Consider the following 20,246-nt stretch of genomic DNA (forward strand, 5'->3'; position numbering starts at 1 on the left):
CCAGCTAGGCTTCTCTTTCAACAGATCTGGCAATTGGAGCCTAGCAGAGTAGAGTTTGCCTTGTGAGGTCACTGTGCTGCATAGGGGTTACCCTGCTGTGCTATTTCATTCTATCCATAGAATCAAAGTACACACACAAATGGGGGGGGGGAAATCTGAAGGAAACTATCCCATGTCTTGGGGCAGTTAGACTCTGGCGTGCACTGCAGAGCTGAAAATAGCTGTGTAGACATTCCTGCTCAGGCGGGAGATTGGGCTCCGAGACCAACCTCCTTGTTGAGTTTCAGAGCGGGAATGTCATCCCTAGGATTTTGTTTTGTTTGAGGCAGGGGGTTGCACTGTAGATGTATCCACAGAAGCAGAGCCCATTACTCTAACCTTCTGCCCAAAATGTCAGGTGTGAGCAGAACAAAAAAATAACCTTCACCTTTTAGGCCTTTTCTTTGTTCATTTGTCATGCTGCGGACAAGGGCATGTGTTGCTGTAGTTCTGAAGGAAGAATGAGAAGCCAGGAGTCAAGTAATTCAGCCAAATGGTCTTGCCATAGCCCAGTTTGTATTGTCATAACCCCTTGGCCTCACTCTGTTGGTAAAGTTGATTTCTCTTTGCTTATATTTTCGAGAGGAAATATTACATGTTGTTGCATGTTTTAACAGTCTCTTAGGAAGCATAGCTGTTACATTTCAAAACAAATTTAGTCTCCAGTGGCTCCCGTAGCAGAAGCAGCTGAAAACCTACAATATCTGGGTGGATAATATTAAAAATTTATTATCACAAGGATACTTATGTTAAAGCAGGTTTGTGTGTGCCCAGGTGTAGGAATGCTCCCTTTTGATGCATTTAAAATACAAAGGGAAGTACTGCTTTTAGACTAGGACTGACTCTTAAACTGGCAAGATGGAGAGTCTGCAACTCTACTGTACTGTACAGAAGCAATAGCAGTATGTTTTCTTCATAATCTTGCTGAACATCAGACTGGTGGCCATACTTTATCTCAGGGTTGGCATCCTTTTGAAACCAAAGAGCCAAACTTCAACCAACCCAAATTCAGAAAAAGTGGTAAACAAAGAACTGTATAAGAATGCCCATTTGCATGACTGAAAATATACAAGTTAATATTATTGATAATTGACATAATTAATAGCATAAATGAAACATTGTACTCACCGACTTTATTTAATGGGACTTCTGCTGCTGCATCTTTTCGCAAAGTTCTTTGGCGTTTACATCATAACTTGTCAAATCCAGCTTCATGCATGTATTCAAGCGGTCTACTGTCAATTTTATGACAAGGGGCTGGTGATGTGGGAGTATAGGAGTCTGGGTTGGGGAGCAAGAGGGGCTCAGAGCAGGAGAGTGGGATGTATGATGGACTCAGGGCACAAGTTGGGGTGTGTGGGGATGCAGGAGTGTTATGGCATCAGACTGGGGATGCGGGGGTACATGGGGCTGGAGATGTGAGGGTATGGGGGGCTCAGTGCAGGGGTTTGAGTGTGTGATGGGCTCAGGTTTGGTGTAGTGGGGGGTGCAGGAGTGTTATGAGGCTGGACCCCAATTGAGGGCTTGTTGGCCAGGCTTTATTTATAAAGTAAAATATCATGTCCAACACACAGGGTTTCAATGTTATCTTTGTTTATGGCAGGAGTGGGAAACATTTTTTGGGTCGGGGGCCACTGGCCCACAGAAAAGTCAGTTGGGGACCACACTAGGGATGTAAAATTTTGATTAATTGGCTAATCGAATAGTCGATGCAAATTGCATCAACTATTTGATTAGTCGATAAGGGCACTTCTGCCTTTGAAGTGTAACAACAGGCGAAAGCGCTATGGGGAGCACAGGGCCTGTGAGGGACTCAAGCAGTTCCCTGCTGGCCCCATGCTCCCTGTGGCTCTTCAAAGTGGCAGTGCCACATGGAGCCTGAGGTCAGCTAGAAAGTCCCCAGCTGACCCCAGGCTCCGTGCGGCACTAGCCCTTTGAAACACTGCGGGGAGACCAGCGTCAGGCTCCACATGGCATTTCAAAGTGGCAGCACCTCATGGAGCCCGAAGTCAGTGGGGGAGTCCCCAGCTGACCCCAGGATCCATGTGGCGCTGCCACTTTGAAATGCCGCATGCAGCCTGGGCCAGTTGGAGACTCCCATTTCAAGGCGGTGCTGCCACTTCAAAGCACCCCCCCCTTTGCTGCGTCTATCAGAAAGGAAGTGACTATTCGACTAGCGTGTCAACTGTCTTGATAAGCATTTGTTTATCAGTCAACTAGTTGTTCACATCTCAAGACCACACAAGTGAAGAGCAAAAAAACAAAAAAAAACTAACAAAACAAACAAACAAAACCCTCCAAAAACCTCCAACTGAAACACCTAACTCCCCTAGTGAAGAAGGGCTGAGGTTCAAGGCCACAGGCCAAATTTATTCTTCTGGGGTTCCAAGGTTAGTGGATTTTGTGGGCCGCCCTAGGTTCTGGATTGGGGCCACAAATGAGGCATTAAGACAGATCTGCCAGTGAATGGGATAGGGATGGGAGTACAGGATCTGGGTGGGTGGTGGGGTGTTGGAGGGGGTGACCACGGGCAGGCTTCCTGGGCAGAGGGTGCCTGGGCAGAGGGCAGGGGGGATTTTGGACAGGGGGCAAGGCTGACTGGTCAGGGGGCTTGGGGCAAGGGGTGTTTGGCCAGGGGTAGAGGGTAGAGCAGATTTTGGTCAGGGGCAGGGGTGATTTTGACCAGGTGGCTGGGGGCAAGCTGTCTGGTATGGGGATGGGGATCTGCATGAGGCAGTGGAGGGCACTGATTTTCATGCTGCTCGGCAGGCACCGTGCAACATGCCTCCTGCTGCTCCCATTTGCCGTCAGGAACCCTCCAGGAAGGGTTGGCAGGGGAGGCCTGCAGGAAGTGTGTCCTGAGGGAACAAATTAGCAGTCCGAAAGGAGTCATCTTGGGTTCCTGGTTTCCCCCATGCTGGGGAGGTGCGAGGGAAGAAAATGCTGTCACGCAAAGTCATTTTTCACTTGGCTTGTTCCCTGCACGCTGAAACTGGTGGGGAGCGTTGGGGCTTTCTCCCCCTGCTGGTGTTCCAGTTTGCAGGGGGTGGTAAGGCTGTAGCGCTGGCTTTCTGCTGTGGAGGGAGTGAGGGAGGGGCTGAGTTGGGGCTCCAGAAGAGCCATATCTGGCTCTCTAGAGAGCCATATTTGGCTCGCAAGCCATAGGTCGCTGACCCCTGCTTTCTCTGAAAACACTTGATTACTGAATCCAGGAGAATGTTCTGTGGCTTTTTTACTGGTTTGTTAGTAAATAGTTCACACCCACTTTTCAAATTGACCCTCTGGATGTAGAGATGCTATGTGTGGGTTTGTGCTGTGAGAATTCTCTTTGGGATCTCTTGCAGCTGAGGTGCACCATTTTGGATAGGGCTTTTAGTGAACTGGTTTAACCAAGACCTGGAAGATTAAAGGCGACTTGGGTTAGTTGTTCTAAAGTATTTCCTAGCCTAACTTTTTGCCTCTTTTTTTCCCTGCTAACACTGTAGAATGAGCCGGAACCAGCTATTCGTAAGAGCTACCAGGCTGTGGAGAGAGATGGGGAAATTATCCGGGTACGAGATACTGTCCTTTTGAAATCAGGACCGCGAAAGAAATCTATGCCTTATGTGGCAAAGATATCAGCACTGTGGGAAGACCCCAAAACAGGTACTGGGCAGAAAGCCAGAGTATAATATGTTCACCCTCTGTCCGTCAAATCCCAAAGAACTGAGTGGAAATGAGTTAATGGCAGAATTGGGTGGCCAGATGGTAATTTGATGGAATAACTCACCACTACCATTTGGTTGGTAAAGGGAAGGAGTTAGGAAATCAGAGCCCCAGAGCTGTGCATGATGACCTCTGTAACAGGAACTGAAATTTCATCTTTTTAATCACTGACTCAGAACCAGTAATTGTCCTGAAAGCATCTGTACAGATCTGCCAACTAAAGATCTTTGCAACAGTTTCTCCCATGTGATTTTGTAGGAGCAGGTATTTCATGAACCACTAATTGTGCAAATATTCTAGACTGTAATCTGGCAGATGAAGCATTTTGTTTGTAACAAGTTGGAAGCTCAGTATGCCAAATGGTACAGAGCAAGTCCTACCTCAGGCAGCTTGCGAGGTAGCAGAACTTAAGATGCTATACTGCTTTTTGTTTGTGGATGTGCATTTGTCTGGGACTAAATATATTGCAAGTCCTAAACCTTGGACCAGTGTATTTGACAAATCCCAGCTCAATTGTTATTTCATCTTCGAACATTTGGCTATGTTGACAGGTAACCTCTTCATCTGGTATTGTGAATAATTATTAGGTTGTGAAGGTACAATGGAATAGTGACGCCGCTTGTCTTACCTCGTCAGTTGCTATAACAAAAGGAAACTCAGTTCAACATCAAATATTTATCAGTGTATAGCTGCAGTTAGGTGAGTGCTATGGAAATACAAGGGCTGCTGGATGAAACAGGAGAGCTGAAACTGGATGGTGATACTTTTTAGTGCATGTTTTCATCACTGACATTAAAATGTCTCTTGTGTCCTTCCAGGGGAGCTAATGATGAGTCTCCTGTGGTATTACAGACCAGAGCACACTCAGGGAGGTCGCAATCCCAGCATGCATCAGGTGAGCAGTCCCAAATACCTAGTTGGGACCCTTAGGGGATATTTGGCAAGAATCCACTCTATCCAGGAAGATGGGACTGGAACGAACATCCCTGCCCAACATTCATGCTTAGCCCTTCAGAACACATGGAGGCTGAATCACACTGGTCTCTTGGCTGCTCAACGGATGCTGCCATAGTTTTGTGTTTCATGTAGGATACAAGCAGTGTAATGCTGTGAGTAGCAAAGGTGGGCAGTAACAAGTATCCACCTTTCACAGGACCTTCTTTGCTTAAAATTTACTATTTTCTCTGGCCTGAAAAAAACTCTCTCTTCAGCAAAGAGGCTATCTGACTTTAGCTAGAAGAAATGTGCACTGTGTTGGGAATCAAAGTGTTGTGTGTTTTGCATTAAATCAAGACTGAATGTCTTTCTAAAAGATATGCTTTGGTTCAACCTTAAGTTAAAAACTTGATGCAGGAATTAGTAGGTGAGAATCTCTGGTCTGCATTATGTGGAACATCCAACTTAGATGGTCCTAATGGGCCCCTTCTTTCCTTAAATTTGCAAATTGAATTTATGGACTGTTCATTAAAAATCCTCTTTTAGGGGATCATTGCAATCCCTCTGGCCAGAAATTAGACACATGGGACCAAACGCTTCTGTTCCCTTTTTGTACAAGGTGAAAGTAAATCTATATAGGGCAGAAATAAATAAATAAACACAACTATGACATCATTGGTATTACAGAGACTTGGTGGAATAATATACATGATTGGCATATTGGTATAGAAAAGTACAGCTTACTCAGGAAGGATAGGAGCGGAAAAAAAGAAGGTGTTGCCTTGTATATTAAAAATGTATACACTTGGACTGAGGTGGAGATGGATGTAGGAGACAGACGTGTTGAGAGTCTCTGGTTAAGGGGGAAAAAAAGGGTGCTGTCATGCTAGGTGTCTACTACAGACCACCTACCCAGGTAGAAAAGGTGGATGAGGCTTTTTTTAAACAACTAACAAAATCATCCAAAGTGCAGGATTTGTTGGTGATGGGGGACTTAAACTGTCCAGACATATGTTGGGAAACTAACACAGTGGGGCACAGACTATCCAAAAAGTTCTTGGCCTGCATTGAAGACAACTTTTTATTTCAGAAGGCTGAAAAAGCTCATAGACTTTACGGTCAGAAGGGACCATTATGATCATCTAGTCTGACCCCCTGCACAATGCAGGCCACAGAATCTCACCCACCAACTTCTAGAATAATCCTCTCACCTATATCTCAGATATTGAAGTCCTCAAATGGTTTAAAGACCCCAAGATGCAGAGAATCCTCCAGCAGTGATCCGTGCCCAATGCTACAGAGGAAGGTGAAAAACCTCCAGAGCCTCTGCCAGTCTACCCTGGAGGAAAATTTCTTCCTGACCCCAAATATGGCAATCAGCTGAACCCTGAGTATGTGGGCAAGACTCACCAGCCAGACACCCAGGAAAAATTCTCTATAGTAAATCCTATCATCCCTCCGTTGGCCTATTTACCACTGATAGTGAAAGATCAATTAGTTACCTAGATCATGTTATCTCATCAAACCATCCCCTTCGTAAACCCATCTAGCTTAGTCTTGAAGCCAGATAGGTCTTTTGCCCCCACTACTTCCCTTAGAAGGCTGTTCCAGAACTTCACTCCTCTAATGGTAAGAAACCTTTGTCTAATTTCAAATCTAAACTTCCTACTAGCCAGCTTATATCCATTTGTTCTTGTGTCCACATTGGTATTGAGCTTAAATAAATCCTCTCCCTCCCTGGTATTTATCCCTCTAATATATTTAGAGAGAGCAGTCATGTCCCCCCTCAGCATTCTTTTGGTTAAGGTAAACAAGCCAAGCTCCTTGAGTCTCCTTTCATAAGGCAGGTTTTCCATTCCTCAGATCATCCTAGGGGCCCTTCTTTGTATCTGTTCCAGTTTGAATTCACCCTTCTTAAACATGGGAGACCAGAACTGCACACAGTATTCCAAATGAGGTCTCACCAATGCCTTATATAACGGCACTAACACCTCCTTATCCCTGCTGGAAATACCTCACCTAATGCACCCCAAGGCCGTATTAGCCTTTTTCACGGCCATGTCACGATGACGGCTCATAGTCATCCTATAATCAACCAGGACTCCGAGGTCCTTCTCCTCTACTGTCACTTCCAACTGACGAGTCCCCAGCTTATAACTTTTTATTTCAGAAGGTTGAAAAAGCTACTAGAGTAGAGGGGGAGCTGGTCTAGATTTGATTTTAACAAATAGGGAGGAACTGGTTGAGAATTTGAAAGTGGAAGGCCGCTTGGGTGAAAATGATTGTGAAATCATTGAGTTCATGATTCTAAGGAATGGTAGAGAGAGAAAAGCAAAATAGAGACAATGGTTTTCAGGAAGGCAGATTTTGGTAAGCTCAGAGAGCTGGTAGGTAAGGTCCCATGGGAAGCAAGAGTAAGGGGAAAAACAACTGGAGAGTTGAAAGTTTTTCAAAGGGACATTAATAAGGGCCCAAAAGCAAGCTATTCTGCTGCATAGGAAAGATAGAAAGTATGGCAAAAGACCGCCGTGGCTTACCCAGGAAATCTTGCATGATCTTAAAATCAAAAAGGAATCATATAAAAAGTGGAAACCAGAACAAATTACACAGGATGAATATAAGCAAACAAGACAGGTATGCAGGGGCAAGATTAGAAAGGCAAAGGTACAAAACAAGCTCAAACTAGCCACAGACATAAAGGGAAAAAATAAGATTTTCTATAAATATATTGGAAGCAAGAGGAAGACCAAGGACAAGGTAGGCCCATTGCTTAGTGAGGAAGGAGAAACAGTAATGGGAAACTTGGAAATGGCAGAGGAAGGAGAAACAGTAATGGGAAACTTGGAAATGGCAGAAGTGCTTAATTACTCCTTTGTTTCAATCTTCACCAAGAAGTCTGATGATGAAGGAATGCCTAACACAGTGAATGCTAGTGGGAATGGGGTAAGTTTAGAAGGTAAATAATAAAAGAACAAGTTAAAAATCACTTAGGTTAGATGTCTGCAAGTCACCAGGGCCTGATGGACTGCATCCTAGAATACTCAAGGAGTATCATCTTTGAAAAATCATGGAAGACAGGAGAGATTCCAGAAGACTGGAAAAGGGCAAATAAGGGAAATAAGAACAACCCAAGAAACTACAGACCAGCCAGTTTAACTTCTGTGCCAGGAAAGATAATGGAGCAAGTAATTAAGGAATTCATCTGCAAACACCTGGAAGATAATAAGGTGATAGGCAACAGCCAGCATGGATTTGTAAAGAACAAATCATGTCAAACCAATCTGATAGCTTTCTTTGACAGGATAATGAGCCTTGTGAATAAGGGAGAAGCGGTAGACATGATACTTAGATTTTAGTTAGGCATTTGATACAGTCTCGCATGATCTTCTCAATAAACTAGGCAAATACAACTTAGATGGGGTGTCTGTAAGATGAGTACATAACTGGCTGGATAACCGTTCTCAGGGTGTAGTTATTAACGGTTCACAATCTTTCTGAAAGGGTTTAACAAGTGGTGTTCCTCGAGGGTCTGTTTTGGGACCGGTTCTGTTCAATATCTTCATCAACCATTTAGATTTTGCACAGAGAGTACGCTTGTTAAGTTTGCAGATGATACCAAGCTGGAAGGGGTTGCAAGTGCTTTGGAGGATAGGGTCATAATTCAAAATGACAAACTGGAGAAATGGTCTGAGGTAAATAGGATGAAGTTTAATAAGGACAAATGCAAAGTACGCCACATAAGAAGGAACAGTCAGTTTCACACATACAGAATGGGAAGTGACTGTCTAGGAAGGAGTACTGCAGAAAGGGATCTAAGGGTCATAGTGGACCACAAGCTAAATATGAGTCAACAGTGTGACACTGTTGCAAAAAAAGCAAACATGATTCTGGGATGCATTAACGGAAGTGTTGTGAGCAAGACACGAGAAGTCATTCTTCCCCTCAGGTATCTAAAAGGGTGGCACAAGGAGAAGGGAGAAAAATTGTTCTCCTTGACCTCTGAGGATAGGACAAGAAGCAATGGGCTTAAACTGCAGCAAGGGAGGGTTTAGGTTGGGCATTAGGAAAAACTTCTTAACTGTCAGGGTGGTTAAACACTGGAATGAGTTGCTAGGGAGGTTGTGGAACCTCCATCTCTGGAGATATTTAAGAGCAGGTTAGATAGACATCTATCGGGGATGGTCTAGATGGTACTGGGTCCTGCCATGAGGGCAGGGGACTGGACTCGAGGACCTCTTGAGGACACTTCCAGTTCTAGTGTTCTATGATTCTATGAAAAGGATGGATTTATTAGAGGGTTAAAAACGGACATACTATGCTCCTGCTGCACAAAGTGTTCTCTTTTAAAAGTATGATGTGTGACCCACTAGTCTTCAGACTTAGGTCTGTTGCTTTGCTTGGTTTTATATGGGGGAGAAGGATACATTTTAAACCAGAAGATCAGAGAGATTAGAGAGTAGTGAGTTACTGCCATTTTCTTAATCCAACTAAAAGTCCATGATATGATGTTTTTAAATTCCACTCAGTAGTTATACATGCCACGTGTGCCATCCCCAGATTTTCTTTTGGAAACCAGTCTGGTACCTTGCGGCATCTTCATCAACAAATGAAATCTGAGACTGACTAGCTGTGTTTTAGTGCACAGAGAGCAAGATGTTGGGTTAGGGAGGAGCTGACTCACTTTATACCTCCCATCTCTGTCTTGCTGTACAAAAACTGTTTTAAAAGGAGAGGCTGCCACTGGGATAAGTAGGTGGAATAGGCTTGCCCAGGATGAGTCAGATACACTTGATTTAAGAAAGGAAACCAAAACATTCACACACTTCTAAGGTTTGGGTTTTTTTTGTTGATTGTCTAGTTGTTGATCACATTCCCAGACACTGACCCTGCTCCTGAGTCTGTAGGGCAGCCTGTTCTCCTTCCCTGAATCTTCAGGTGAAATGAACCCTGCAGCAGATCGCTGGCTGTGGTTTCCAGGCACTTACACAACAGCACCCCATATTTCACCAGATTCTCTTTGCTTCTGATTGTCACATCTGATGATCACTAAATTAATTCTAGCTTGGTTGGCCCATGTCCAGTGTCAGCACTCATCAGCCCCTCCCTAACTGCTTTAGATGCACACTTTCAAGATTCAAACTGGGGAAAAGAGGTTATTGCCATTTCTTCATCACTTCAAATAGCTCTCAGTTGATGGAGGAGAGTTGGAGGAAAAAAGGGAATAATTTATTTATTCTGAGACTGATCATGACAATCATTTAGAGGCTAGTGGGAGGAGTTGCTTAAGTACTATTCATACTCCATTTGTATAATTTATTTGTGACAATGCATCAGAAAAGTTTCCAGTATAGGAAAGAGAAACCTGAAACTGTTCCCATGCCTTTGGAAGTGGGAGAGGAAGACAGTTTCTGCCTAGATTGCTGAACGTAGTGTGGGGGATTGCAAGACAGTCCATTTTTTGTCAGGTAGTTTTTGTATACAGTGACAGATGTCTGATGTTGGGAATGGATGGGATGAAAAATCCTGTCTTTACTTTGGATTTCTTTGCATCTTGGGCCTTTTGTAACATCTCCCCTGACATATTGCAGGACATTTCCCCCACTAAAGTATCTTCTTGCTGTATCTGGTATTGGAAGAGCATTTGTGGGAAAAGCTGCATTCATATTGCTCAATGCAGCATTCTGAAAGGTTACCTGGGGAGAAGCACTTTCCGCAGTATAAGTCACATACTCAATTGCATTTAAGTGAGAGTTTTTTGGTTATACGTAGTATCATTGATCTGCCTGCTGGTGATAGCCATTTTACCAAACAGTGATATTTGTAACACTAGCAATACATATGGAGACCTGATAATATAAAGGAGGATGGCTATAAATTTGTGACAGGAAAGCTAGAACATTGTGGTCAAATGTTAAACAATTAAGTTCTGTAACTGTAAATTGTTTGGATTAATTGCAACATCTGACTTCTGGTGCTTTCTCTTTAAGAAGAATGTTGTTGCATGTGTGCATTGCCTTTTTCTTACTTAATCAGAGAGTGCATAAGACTGCCTTACTAAATGCACCTGTCGAGTTGAGTGACTGTCCCTGTTGTTTATCCTTTTGCAGAATGAGATCTTTGCATCCCGACATCAGGATGAAAACAGTGTTGCCTGCATTGAGGAAAAGTGCTATGTTCTGACCTTTGCAGAGTACTGCAGGTAGGTGGTGCTCTTAACTTGCTGTTGTTTTTGCAACTTATCTCTGTATTGCCAAGTTCTTTTCAATATTTATATTACCTGATCTCATTCTGCAGGATTCTGTGTGCTTTGCAGTCTGCCTCCTCTAGTTAAACTGTACTACTGTGCATGTAGGGTGTGTCTAGACTACAGGTTTTTTTTTTTTAAAGTAGCCTTTTTTCGAAAAAGTCACCTGCGTCTAGACTGCAGCCTCTTTCTTTCGAAAGTAAATCGAAAGAATGCAGCTGTTTTTTCAATCGCAGTAAATCTAATTTTATGAGGAATAATGCCTTTTTTCGAAAGTACTCTTTCGAAAAAAGGTGCTATTGAATGCAAACTGTTTTTTTTTTCAAAAGAAAGTGTCTAGACTCTTTCAAAAAAGTGGCTCGCTTTTTCAAAAAATCTACTTGTAGTCTAGACGCTCTCTTTCGAAAGAGGCTTGTAGTGTAGACGTAGCCCCAGTGAATGGGAGCGCTATGCTGATCTGGGAATGTTTGTCATGCTATAGCTCAGTGTTTCTTAAACTTTTTGAGACAATGGAACACCAAACAATACTAATTTTTTATGCTGAACACCCTATGAAAATTTTCTTCTACAGAAAAAAATTATTGTCTGACAAAAAAAAAAAAAGACAAAAACAAAGAAGAGGTTGTGGCACACCTGCGAGTTGTTCACGGAACACCAGTGTTCCATGGAACATAGTTTAAGAAACACTGTTCTAGCTCCTTGGAATATTTCTTTGCTTTGTGTAGTATAAACTCTTTGAGAGGTTTAGAAGTGTTTACATGTGTGTGACCTTTCTACCACGGAACATGGGCATCAGTAGACACAGTAAAACACAATTACATTTCAATTACAAGACTGGAATACAACAGAAAAATGTACTGAACCCATACAAGCATTATACATTTCCTCCACATTCACGTGTGCTCCCAAATCAACTAAAATGCATGCCTAACGTGTTTATTACTTTTTGTAGGCATGCCTATAGTATTAAGTGTTTTGGTAATTATATCACCAAAGATAGTGACTAGAGAAATAGTTAATTGACTTGAGAATTTAAAAATAGCAAAAATTAATCCGTTTTGGTGACCAAAGATTTCTGTGTGTATGTATTTTCTTAACAGATTTAAAGTTAGTGGCAAAAATTGAAATTAGCTTTAAAGTCCAGGCCTTAGGTTATTAAAATGGAAAATGATCTTATGTGCTTTAAATATGTGCTGTTGGTTGCATTGTATGCTTTGCTTATCTCGAGCAGTAAAACTAGCTTAGCCAGTTTCACACTGATCCTTATGCTGTGTTACAATGCTTCACTGAGTTTCCAAAATTTGTAGTTAAACTAAATTTTTTTACTAATATTTACAAACATTATTTTGTGCAGTATGTATATCCTGGTTCTGAATGACCTGATGCTTTTTAAATAACTCACTCCCCAAAAAAGCAGACATAAGTGACTGGGAATAATACGGAGGTTGAAACTCTCTTAATAGTCTGACACGGATGTGGCAGGACCAGAGAGCTCCCAGTGGCAAGGATCCCTGCGGGGCCAGCAAGACCGTGGGCTACCCGCAGCAACCCCACTATCAGTACATGGCAGCAAATGTTCCCAGCGGGTTTGGAAGACACGCGTGTGGCTGTGCACCAGGGCTGGGAGTTGTTTGTTTGGTAGGGCAGGGAGCCATGGCGCGTAGCAGCCCTGTGGGACCCAGAGCCTCAGTGCAGCTGCACGGCAGGGCCTGGAGTGATGGCTGCCCAGCAGGGCAGCGGGGCGAGCAGGAGGTGAGGAGCCAGCAGATCAGGTGGGAGGGCCAAAATCCAGAAATGACCTCCCCTGCTCCAGTAAAATCCCTCATCCAGGACTGATCAGGTCCTGAGAGTGCTGGACCAGGGAGGTCCAACCTGTGCCACTGGGTTTCTGCGCTGGTTTAAAACTTCTGCACAGGAGTTCCATTTCCTTTTGGTATGGCTTGACAGATGCATTAAAGCAACTAGAGCGCCTCTGAACTATTCAGAATCTGCCTTTATGGAACTTTGGCAAAAGTGGAATAAATCCACTCTGAATAATTGGGGAATTGAAATAGTATTGAAAGACAACTTTCTGTCATTTTCTTTTTGACATGACTAAACTTTCAGAAGCACTTGCGAAAGTGACCCAGAGAATTAAAATGTAACAAAGAAAAGCTTGTTTATTTTACAATGAGCCCCTGCAAAAGAAGAAGCCAGGATGCTTTTATAGATGTGCTTGGTATAAACAGATAAAAACCAGCAGCAGAATAAGTAAGGATGTTAAGGACTGGGCAAATGCTTCTCAGATAGTCAGTCGACTAGTCGATTTCCCTCCTTCTCCCTCCCCTACCCTCCCCCCCGCTGCCTCTATCAGATAGAGGCAGCAAAGGGGAGGGAAGAGGGGGTACTTCCAGGGCTTAGCTGGAATGCGGAAGTGCCTATCGACTAGATGAGAAGTCAGTGGAAATTCCATCAACTTCTCGACTGGTCAATTAATTGCAATTTAACATTGTTAAAAATAAGATACGTTTGTTCCTATTCCTATTGGTTTGAACTTTTTGGAAGTTGCATCAGCTCTGATGTGAAGCTGCTGTGACTGGAATACAGTCTTTTCTCATAAATGAATGTGTTATGAGGGCTTACCCATCTCAGTACCAACAGGGTTATTCTTGATTCACTGGTCAAATGTTGATATATTTTTACTACACTGTGAGGGGCCAACTTTATAAATTTTGTATTAAATTGGACCTGTTGGTGGTGTTCCTTAGAAATGTGCCTTTCTCTACACACCACATAATTGGCTCATTTCTGACCTGTGGAAGACAAGTTTGAATACTCAGGAGTCTAAAGATGTCAGCACAAGCTGCAGGAAGGTGTTTTCCACAAACTAATAATCAAAGCTGAATTCATGTCTGAGAAGAACCTCCTACATAGATTCTTTTTGAGATAACCACTGTTGCACAATGTATGTTTGAAACCACTTGGAGAACTGATAAGATAGCATGATCTGTGATATCCATTTCATTGAGATCTTACAGATATCCTTCCCCAATCCTAAGTGCCTCTACTCTGTTCAACTAGCTGGGTTAGTAAGCAGATGCCAAAAATGACATAAGCCTTGTTCATGGTAATTCCTTCTCAGTGCTACCACAATTGTTGCAAAGTAAGTGTTTGAAACTCAAGCCAGAGAGAGAGGAGATTTTACCTCTGGATGGAGGATTTTGCAGCCTCATTGGCAGCTCTGTCTTTGGGATATGTATCAAGCACAGTGATAATCGGTCTCACCATGAGAATCCTGTTCAATAACAATATCCTAGTTATTTGTTGTTAATCTTCAAAATATTTCAAATGTAGGAGCTTTCTTCCTGCTAGCTGACTTTGGAGATTCCAGCCTTGGATCTTTTGGCTGGATTACTGTTGTGTGCACACTTGTGCCCTTCAATCACTCCACCTCTGCAGCTATTGCAGAACAAGTTTGACTAATGTGCAGGAGCCTTCACCCACAAGTTTCATAACCACATTTCATAGATTGCTGACTTGCTGAATAGGCAGCTAATGTATCACTATGCTAAGGATATAGTCTTACAGGGTATCCCAGAAAAACTCTGCCGCGTCAAAGAAATTGTTTTCAGAAGAGCAAACATGTTTTTTTCAGCATCACTGTAAACCTCGTTTTACGAAGAAGAAGGGATGTTCTGAAAAATGTTTTTTTTCCCCCACATTTGGCCCAGTGTAGACAGGCCAAATGTCGGAGAAGCCTCTTCTGAAAAATGAAGTGGAAAAAAGCTACAAAAATCCCAGTTCACAATTTGCGTATCTTTTTCCGGAAGAACTGTGTAGTGTAGACACAGCCATAGCTTTATGTAAGAGGGCTCTGTCTGCTTATGTCCTACTGCTACAGCTGAGATCAGTGAGGTTATCACAGCTGCTTAGCAATAAAGAAACTCTAGAAAGAACTAGTGGCAGGACTTTCTTTTCAGAGCCAGGAATGCTGTCCCTCTCAAGACTCCCCACTGCATGTCTGTGTCATCCCACTGGGAAAGGCTTAAGGTTCTTTATTTTACTTGGTATTTAGGTGGCATGTTTTGTTCTGCTCCTGAACACACCTCTGGTCACGCATGTTCTCTCCATTAGAGCTAAATTATTTAAATTTATAAACCCTCATGATAGCAGGCTACCAGGCATCTTAAAAATATAAACACTGGTATAATTATCACTGGCTGGTGAATCATTTTATGCACACATTTTATTCGACAAATACCCATAGTCATTGATTTAAAGTATTATAATCCAGTGAGGTACATGCCTTCTTCCGGACCAGGCTCACAAATGGCAGGTAGTGTTGCAAAGTATCCACCTCCTGCATGCATTAATGTAAGTCATCTTGTCATCATACAGCACCAGTAAATGGCCTTGCTGATTCAGAGAATGAAGTATTCTGTGACCTGGCTATGGTCTTGCTTAATCACCATCTTCCTTATTTGATAATCTTTTTTCCCAATGTTAATCAACAGAAATAAGGCAAAGGTGATTAAACAATAAAGATTAACTTTTTTAATCCTCCGTACTGTACAAAATCTACCAGTGGGAAAATCTAAACAGTAGGCTACTTGGTAAAGCTCAGAGTAGTTATAACTTGTAAACCAACCTCTAGAACTCTTACTGGAGAAAGGATAGTGCTGTTCCAGAATCCATAACTTGATCCTCCCCAATCCTGCTATAGCCCGGCAGGAATATACTATAATGAGTCAAAACTCTAAAGAGCAGATAGTGATTATAGTCTCTTCCAGCAGGGGGCCTTAGCAGGACTAGTGATAGCTTAAGCAGTGAAGGCTGACTCCAGTGGGGATTGCTGACTCCAAAAAAATTAGTCTGGGGCCACACACCAGTGAGACACAAAAACCCCCCTCACTGACATAGCCTCCAACTGAGGGAAGAGACACTCCCCACATTCCCCTTGCCTAGGGGGGCCCAGCCTAGTAGATTTTGTGTGCTTCCAGCCCTACAGTAGGGTTGCAGGGGGGCTGGAACACCAGAGAGGGCTCCCCAATGCTGGAGGGGCCCCTGAGCCTCGGGGACGTCATCCGGGCAAGCAAGGGGCTGCATCCAGCCCCCGGGCCCAAGGTTCCCCACCCCTGCATTAAATGATGATTCCCTGTAACTTTTTGTATCTAATTACATTGCAGATTTTGTGCCTTGGCAAAGCGTCGTGTTGAGGGGATCCCAGGCAGGAAAACAATGATGGTTCCTCCGTCAGAAGAGTATTCCACACCTCCACATCGCAAGGTGCCAGAGGACACTGATCCTGACCTCGTTTTCCTCTGCCGCCATGTCTATGATTTCAGACATGGGCGCATCTTGAAGAATCCACAGTAGCAAAACTCTTCATCCCAGCTGTGGTGATGACAAGTGACACCAGAGAGCCAATGGCAGGCTGACCATCTGGGACATCCACGCATGCTCAGCAACTTTTCTAGTACTGCGCCCAGGCCAGAAGGAATGTCCAGGCACTCTTATCCTCAAAGACTGAAAAGATTTCCACATTCAGGAACAGATCTTTGTCAAGGAAGGCAGCAGTTCAAAGCACAGCACTTCAATAAAGAGCATAAATTAAAACATATACCTATAAATAAATATGTATATAGATATAGGTACTTGCATATGTAAATCTATATCTATATATGTATCTAGAGATGCATATATTGAGAGGGGTTTTACAGGGGAGAAAAGCCAGTATACTAAATCCAAAGCCATGATTGGTGGGGTGGACAGAATATGCAGGAGAGATGCTGTGGTGCAGGCATGAGTCAAGCTGTGATGGGTCTATGGTTTTCATGTCCTGATGTGAAGAGAGAGACAAAGCCCAGTTCATTTGCATGGAGCAGGATAGTCATGCTTGCCCAGCAGAAAGGGCAGAGTGTGGGGATTCTTGATGTCACTGCTGCTTCAAAATCCAACGGTAGTTCTTCAAGTTGTGCCAGGTGCAGAACAGCCATCTGCCATACTGAATAGTTTTTGCTGTGTAAAGGGAGAGGGGGGGACCCCTTCTCCCTGTACAATTTTTCTTTGGTCTATGATCTGCTACCCAAATTGGGGTCTTTAGGCAGGCCGAGAACTATGTTCCAGATCTAAGGCAGGAAACGGGGTGAGAAATAGTGGGCCTTACCTCACACCATTATGGAAAGCTGCATGTCTGTCAGAGGGCCTCAGCCAACACGGCATACCTCCAAGAGACACGTACTGTTCTAAGATATAGAGCGCGTAAGGTTTGCTCTGTAGGTGAAAGCCATGCTTTTCTTCTCTCCGGGATACTCATCTCCTTGCCCTACTGGACATTAGAGGCCTTCCCTAGCAGTGTAAATGGTTTATTCTCTCCCTTCCTAGTTCAGTTTTCTTTGTGGTAATTTAGTCCCCATAGAACCTAGATGTGCACATTCCACCATAGGTGAGTAAGCTAGAGGCAGGAGAAGAAATTAAAAATATTTCCCTAGGATGAAACGGCCCAAAAGTGATACCTGGCCTGACTGGTCTTTGGTATGGTCATACTGTTTAAAAAATTAGCAGTACTCTCTCTTGGCGATGCCTTCCATCCTCCACCTCTACCACTTAATACTGACATTTGAACATGCTCACCAAGGTGGCTTTGTGGCTTTTGAAAGGAACTGACCAATGAGAGGTGTGCGTTGTTGAAAAATGCTACCTGATTCCTACAGATACTTTTGCCTCTTGCCTTATGTGTATAGATCCTAGAGATACTTTAGTTTATCTTAACACAAACTATTGAAGTTAATTCTAAAGAAAACCAAAGGACAGCATAACAGAGTCCCTTGAATCAGTCACACAAAGCTGGGAATCCATTTATAGATTGCACTAAATTAAAGAATGAGAATCAACACTGTATCAGTCCATGTACCTGCTGACTGCTGGAGTTACTCATTTAAACTAGGGACCTGCATTTTCAGTTTTGGGGGCGCCTGAACTAGTGTTAAACAATACAAGTGTTCATATTGCTTTAATGTTGTTGTCCTTTAAGTGGAAATAGCACTACCTGTACTCACTGCGGACACTGACGGAGCTGGAATCAAGGGGATTTCCCTCTTATTCTGATCATTGAGGATACACCTCCCTAGCCTGGAGAAAATATCCCTCCTGCATTAAATTCCGTTAAGTAAAAATTGTGCAGCCTGTGTTTCTGTTAACACAGGTGTTATCCATAGATTTGCTCTACATACCAAAGAGGGGAATGTTTATCGAAGGACAAGAGTACCTTGAAGATGGGAAGGTCTGAGGCCCAACCTGGAAGTGTGGCACATGTTCACCTGATCTTATGGACACTCCCTGCTCAGTATTCCAGAGAACGATGAACAATTCCAAAGTCCCCACCAATGCGCCCTGGGGGGAAACCCCAAGCCTTTGTTTTCAAGAGATTTAATTTAGGCACCTGAGCACAAATAATTTAAGCATTTAATCCCACTTATACCTCAAGGTACTGTTGGTGTCAAGTAATTGTGTTTTCCTTTGCAAGTACCTGGAAGGAGATCAGGCCATTGGCACTACAGGGCGCACTTCCATACAGCACAGGAGCAGTGTCAAGAGTAACCTCAGGGCTCTCACTTGGCCAAGTGAGTGCACCATGGAGCAGGTGCTCGCTGATTCCAGATGGGAGGAGAGTACCGCTCTTGCTCCCTCATAGTAAACAGTGTTGTGGTTGTAGAGCAATATTGTAGTTTCTGTAGCTGCTGCCTGCTTTTCTGGTCCCATGGTGAGGGGTAGTTGGGGCTACAGGATGGAGAGAGGTGCACAAGGAAAATGGAACTGTTGGACCAATACAATGGAAACAACCCAGATTGACTATATGGGAAAGTCTTAGGAACCTCTCTGTGGACAAGCTGGTATGTCCTGAGTCAGGGTTTGGAACCCCTTGGACAGCCATCCTGAGTAGGATCAATGGGGTCAGGGATAGTCCATGCTAAGATGTCTGGGGTCCTCTTCTGCAAAAGGAGTAGCTTTGTTTACTGGTGTTGTGACTGAGTTTCTCAAGCCCTCCTGCTCATTCAGAGCTGCACACTACTGCAAAGTTAGTAAAGCATTTGCTACCCCAGCCTCAGAAACTACAGTAACTTGCTGAACATTTTACTTCTCCTGGTTTTCCCTCCCCATCTGCCCTATCTCATTTCTGGGGAGGAGGGAGAGAAAAAAAATTAAACTTGTCCAAAGGAGAGGGGGAAAATTGTATTTATCCAGGTTCTGGGCTGTGCTGTCACTCCTGTCTGGGGAGGAAGAAGTCCTGTGTTTTCTGATGTTACGTCAGAATCTGCATCAGGCCAAGAATATTGTTCAAGACACACGTGGTTGCTTATGCTGTTGTGCAAACAGCATGTAAATGAATCAAAATGTCTTATCCATAAGAAGAATATTTCATGCTTTTTTAATCTATTAGATATGGAAATATTTTTTGAAACTGAAAATGCAGTCGGTAGAATTTAAATTGAAACGTAATACATGTAAAATATATTTTAGTTGAGAATTTTGTAAAATGCACTTTTTTGTGTCTCTTCCCTGGTTTCCCAGATCTGTATTTCAGTGTTTACAGATGGAATGAGAACATTCCCTATACCCTCCTTCTGTGAGAAAGATATATTAGAAGTAATTCTTAAAAAATAAATTTGAAAAATTGTATTGATTTAGAAAACACACGTCAATTGTTGTGCAGTTTTTATTTTTCGCTGTCACTCAGGGTCCCATATGGCTTAATACTGGCCAGTTTTCAGACAGGGTGGCTCTTCGAGAAATTTAAGAGATGAACTGAGTAAAGCCAGTAATTCAGGAACCAGAAGTAAGCAAGATTGAGTCACTTAGAAGCAGAATATGTGAGTTTGGTACATGTGATTGATGGAAACTTGCAGTTGGGGGAGGGGGGGGGGGACTCATGAATGTCTGGATATTTATAGGGTTGTATCCACAAAGGGATAGAGAAGGTATTTAGGAATCTTTGGATGTTTTGAGAGAGGCACTCAGAGAGGAAAAAGCTGAGTGAGTATCAGATAGGAGCATTGGGGTTTTTTTAAATCTGGTTTTCTGTGGCTTCCATCCTAGGAGTATCTGAGAGAGGCTGTCTTCCTCTTGAATGAGTTAGAAATGAAAAAGAAGACAAATTCTAAGCAGTAAAAGACAAAACTCCTCAGCATCCAAATTCTGGGCCTTCAGAATACCATATGGAAATGTCCATTGGAACAGATACCTTCAGCAAAGCATTCTAAGGGGTGATGGATTATCACCTGGGGAAGGAGAAAGAGAGTTCCCTTAACATCACCAGGAGATCAGTGAATATCTTCAATTTGTG

The 20,246-nt window shown here is 43.1% G+C and overlaps 1 protein-coding gene across 3 annotated transcripts in view; it reads left to right on the forward strand.

Annotated features, from left to right (window-relative positions):
* The window catches only part of BAHD1 (bromo adjacent homology domain containing 1), an 87,446-nt gene extending 67,841 nt beyond the window's left edge, over positions 1-19,605 (forward strand). For all 3 annotated transcript variants that reach the window (XM_075927097.1, XM_075927096.1, XM_075927098.1), the window contains 4 exons: positions 3,525-3,684; positions 4,563-4,639; positions 10,788-10,879; positions 16,090-19,605. In XM_075927097.1, the coding sequence (XP_075783212.1) occupies positions 3,525-3,684; positions 4,563-4,639; positions 10,788-10,879; positions 16,090-16,279 (519 nt within the window). In that variant the 3' untranslated portion in view covers positions 16,280-19,605. The remainder of the gene's footprint in view (positions 1-3,524; positions 3,685-4,562; positions 4,640-10,787; positions 10,880-16,089) is intronic.
* The last annotated feature ends 641 nt before the right edge of the window (positions 19,606-20,246 follow it).

The sequence above is a fragment of the Pelodiscus sinensis genome, chromosome 4 (assembly GCF_049634645.1).
Source record: "Pelodiscus sinensis isolate JC-2024 chromosome 4, ASM4963464v1, whole genome shotgun sequence".
NCBI lineage: Eukaryota > Metazoa > Chordata > Testudines > Trionychidae > Pelodiscus > Pelodiscus sinensis.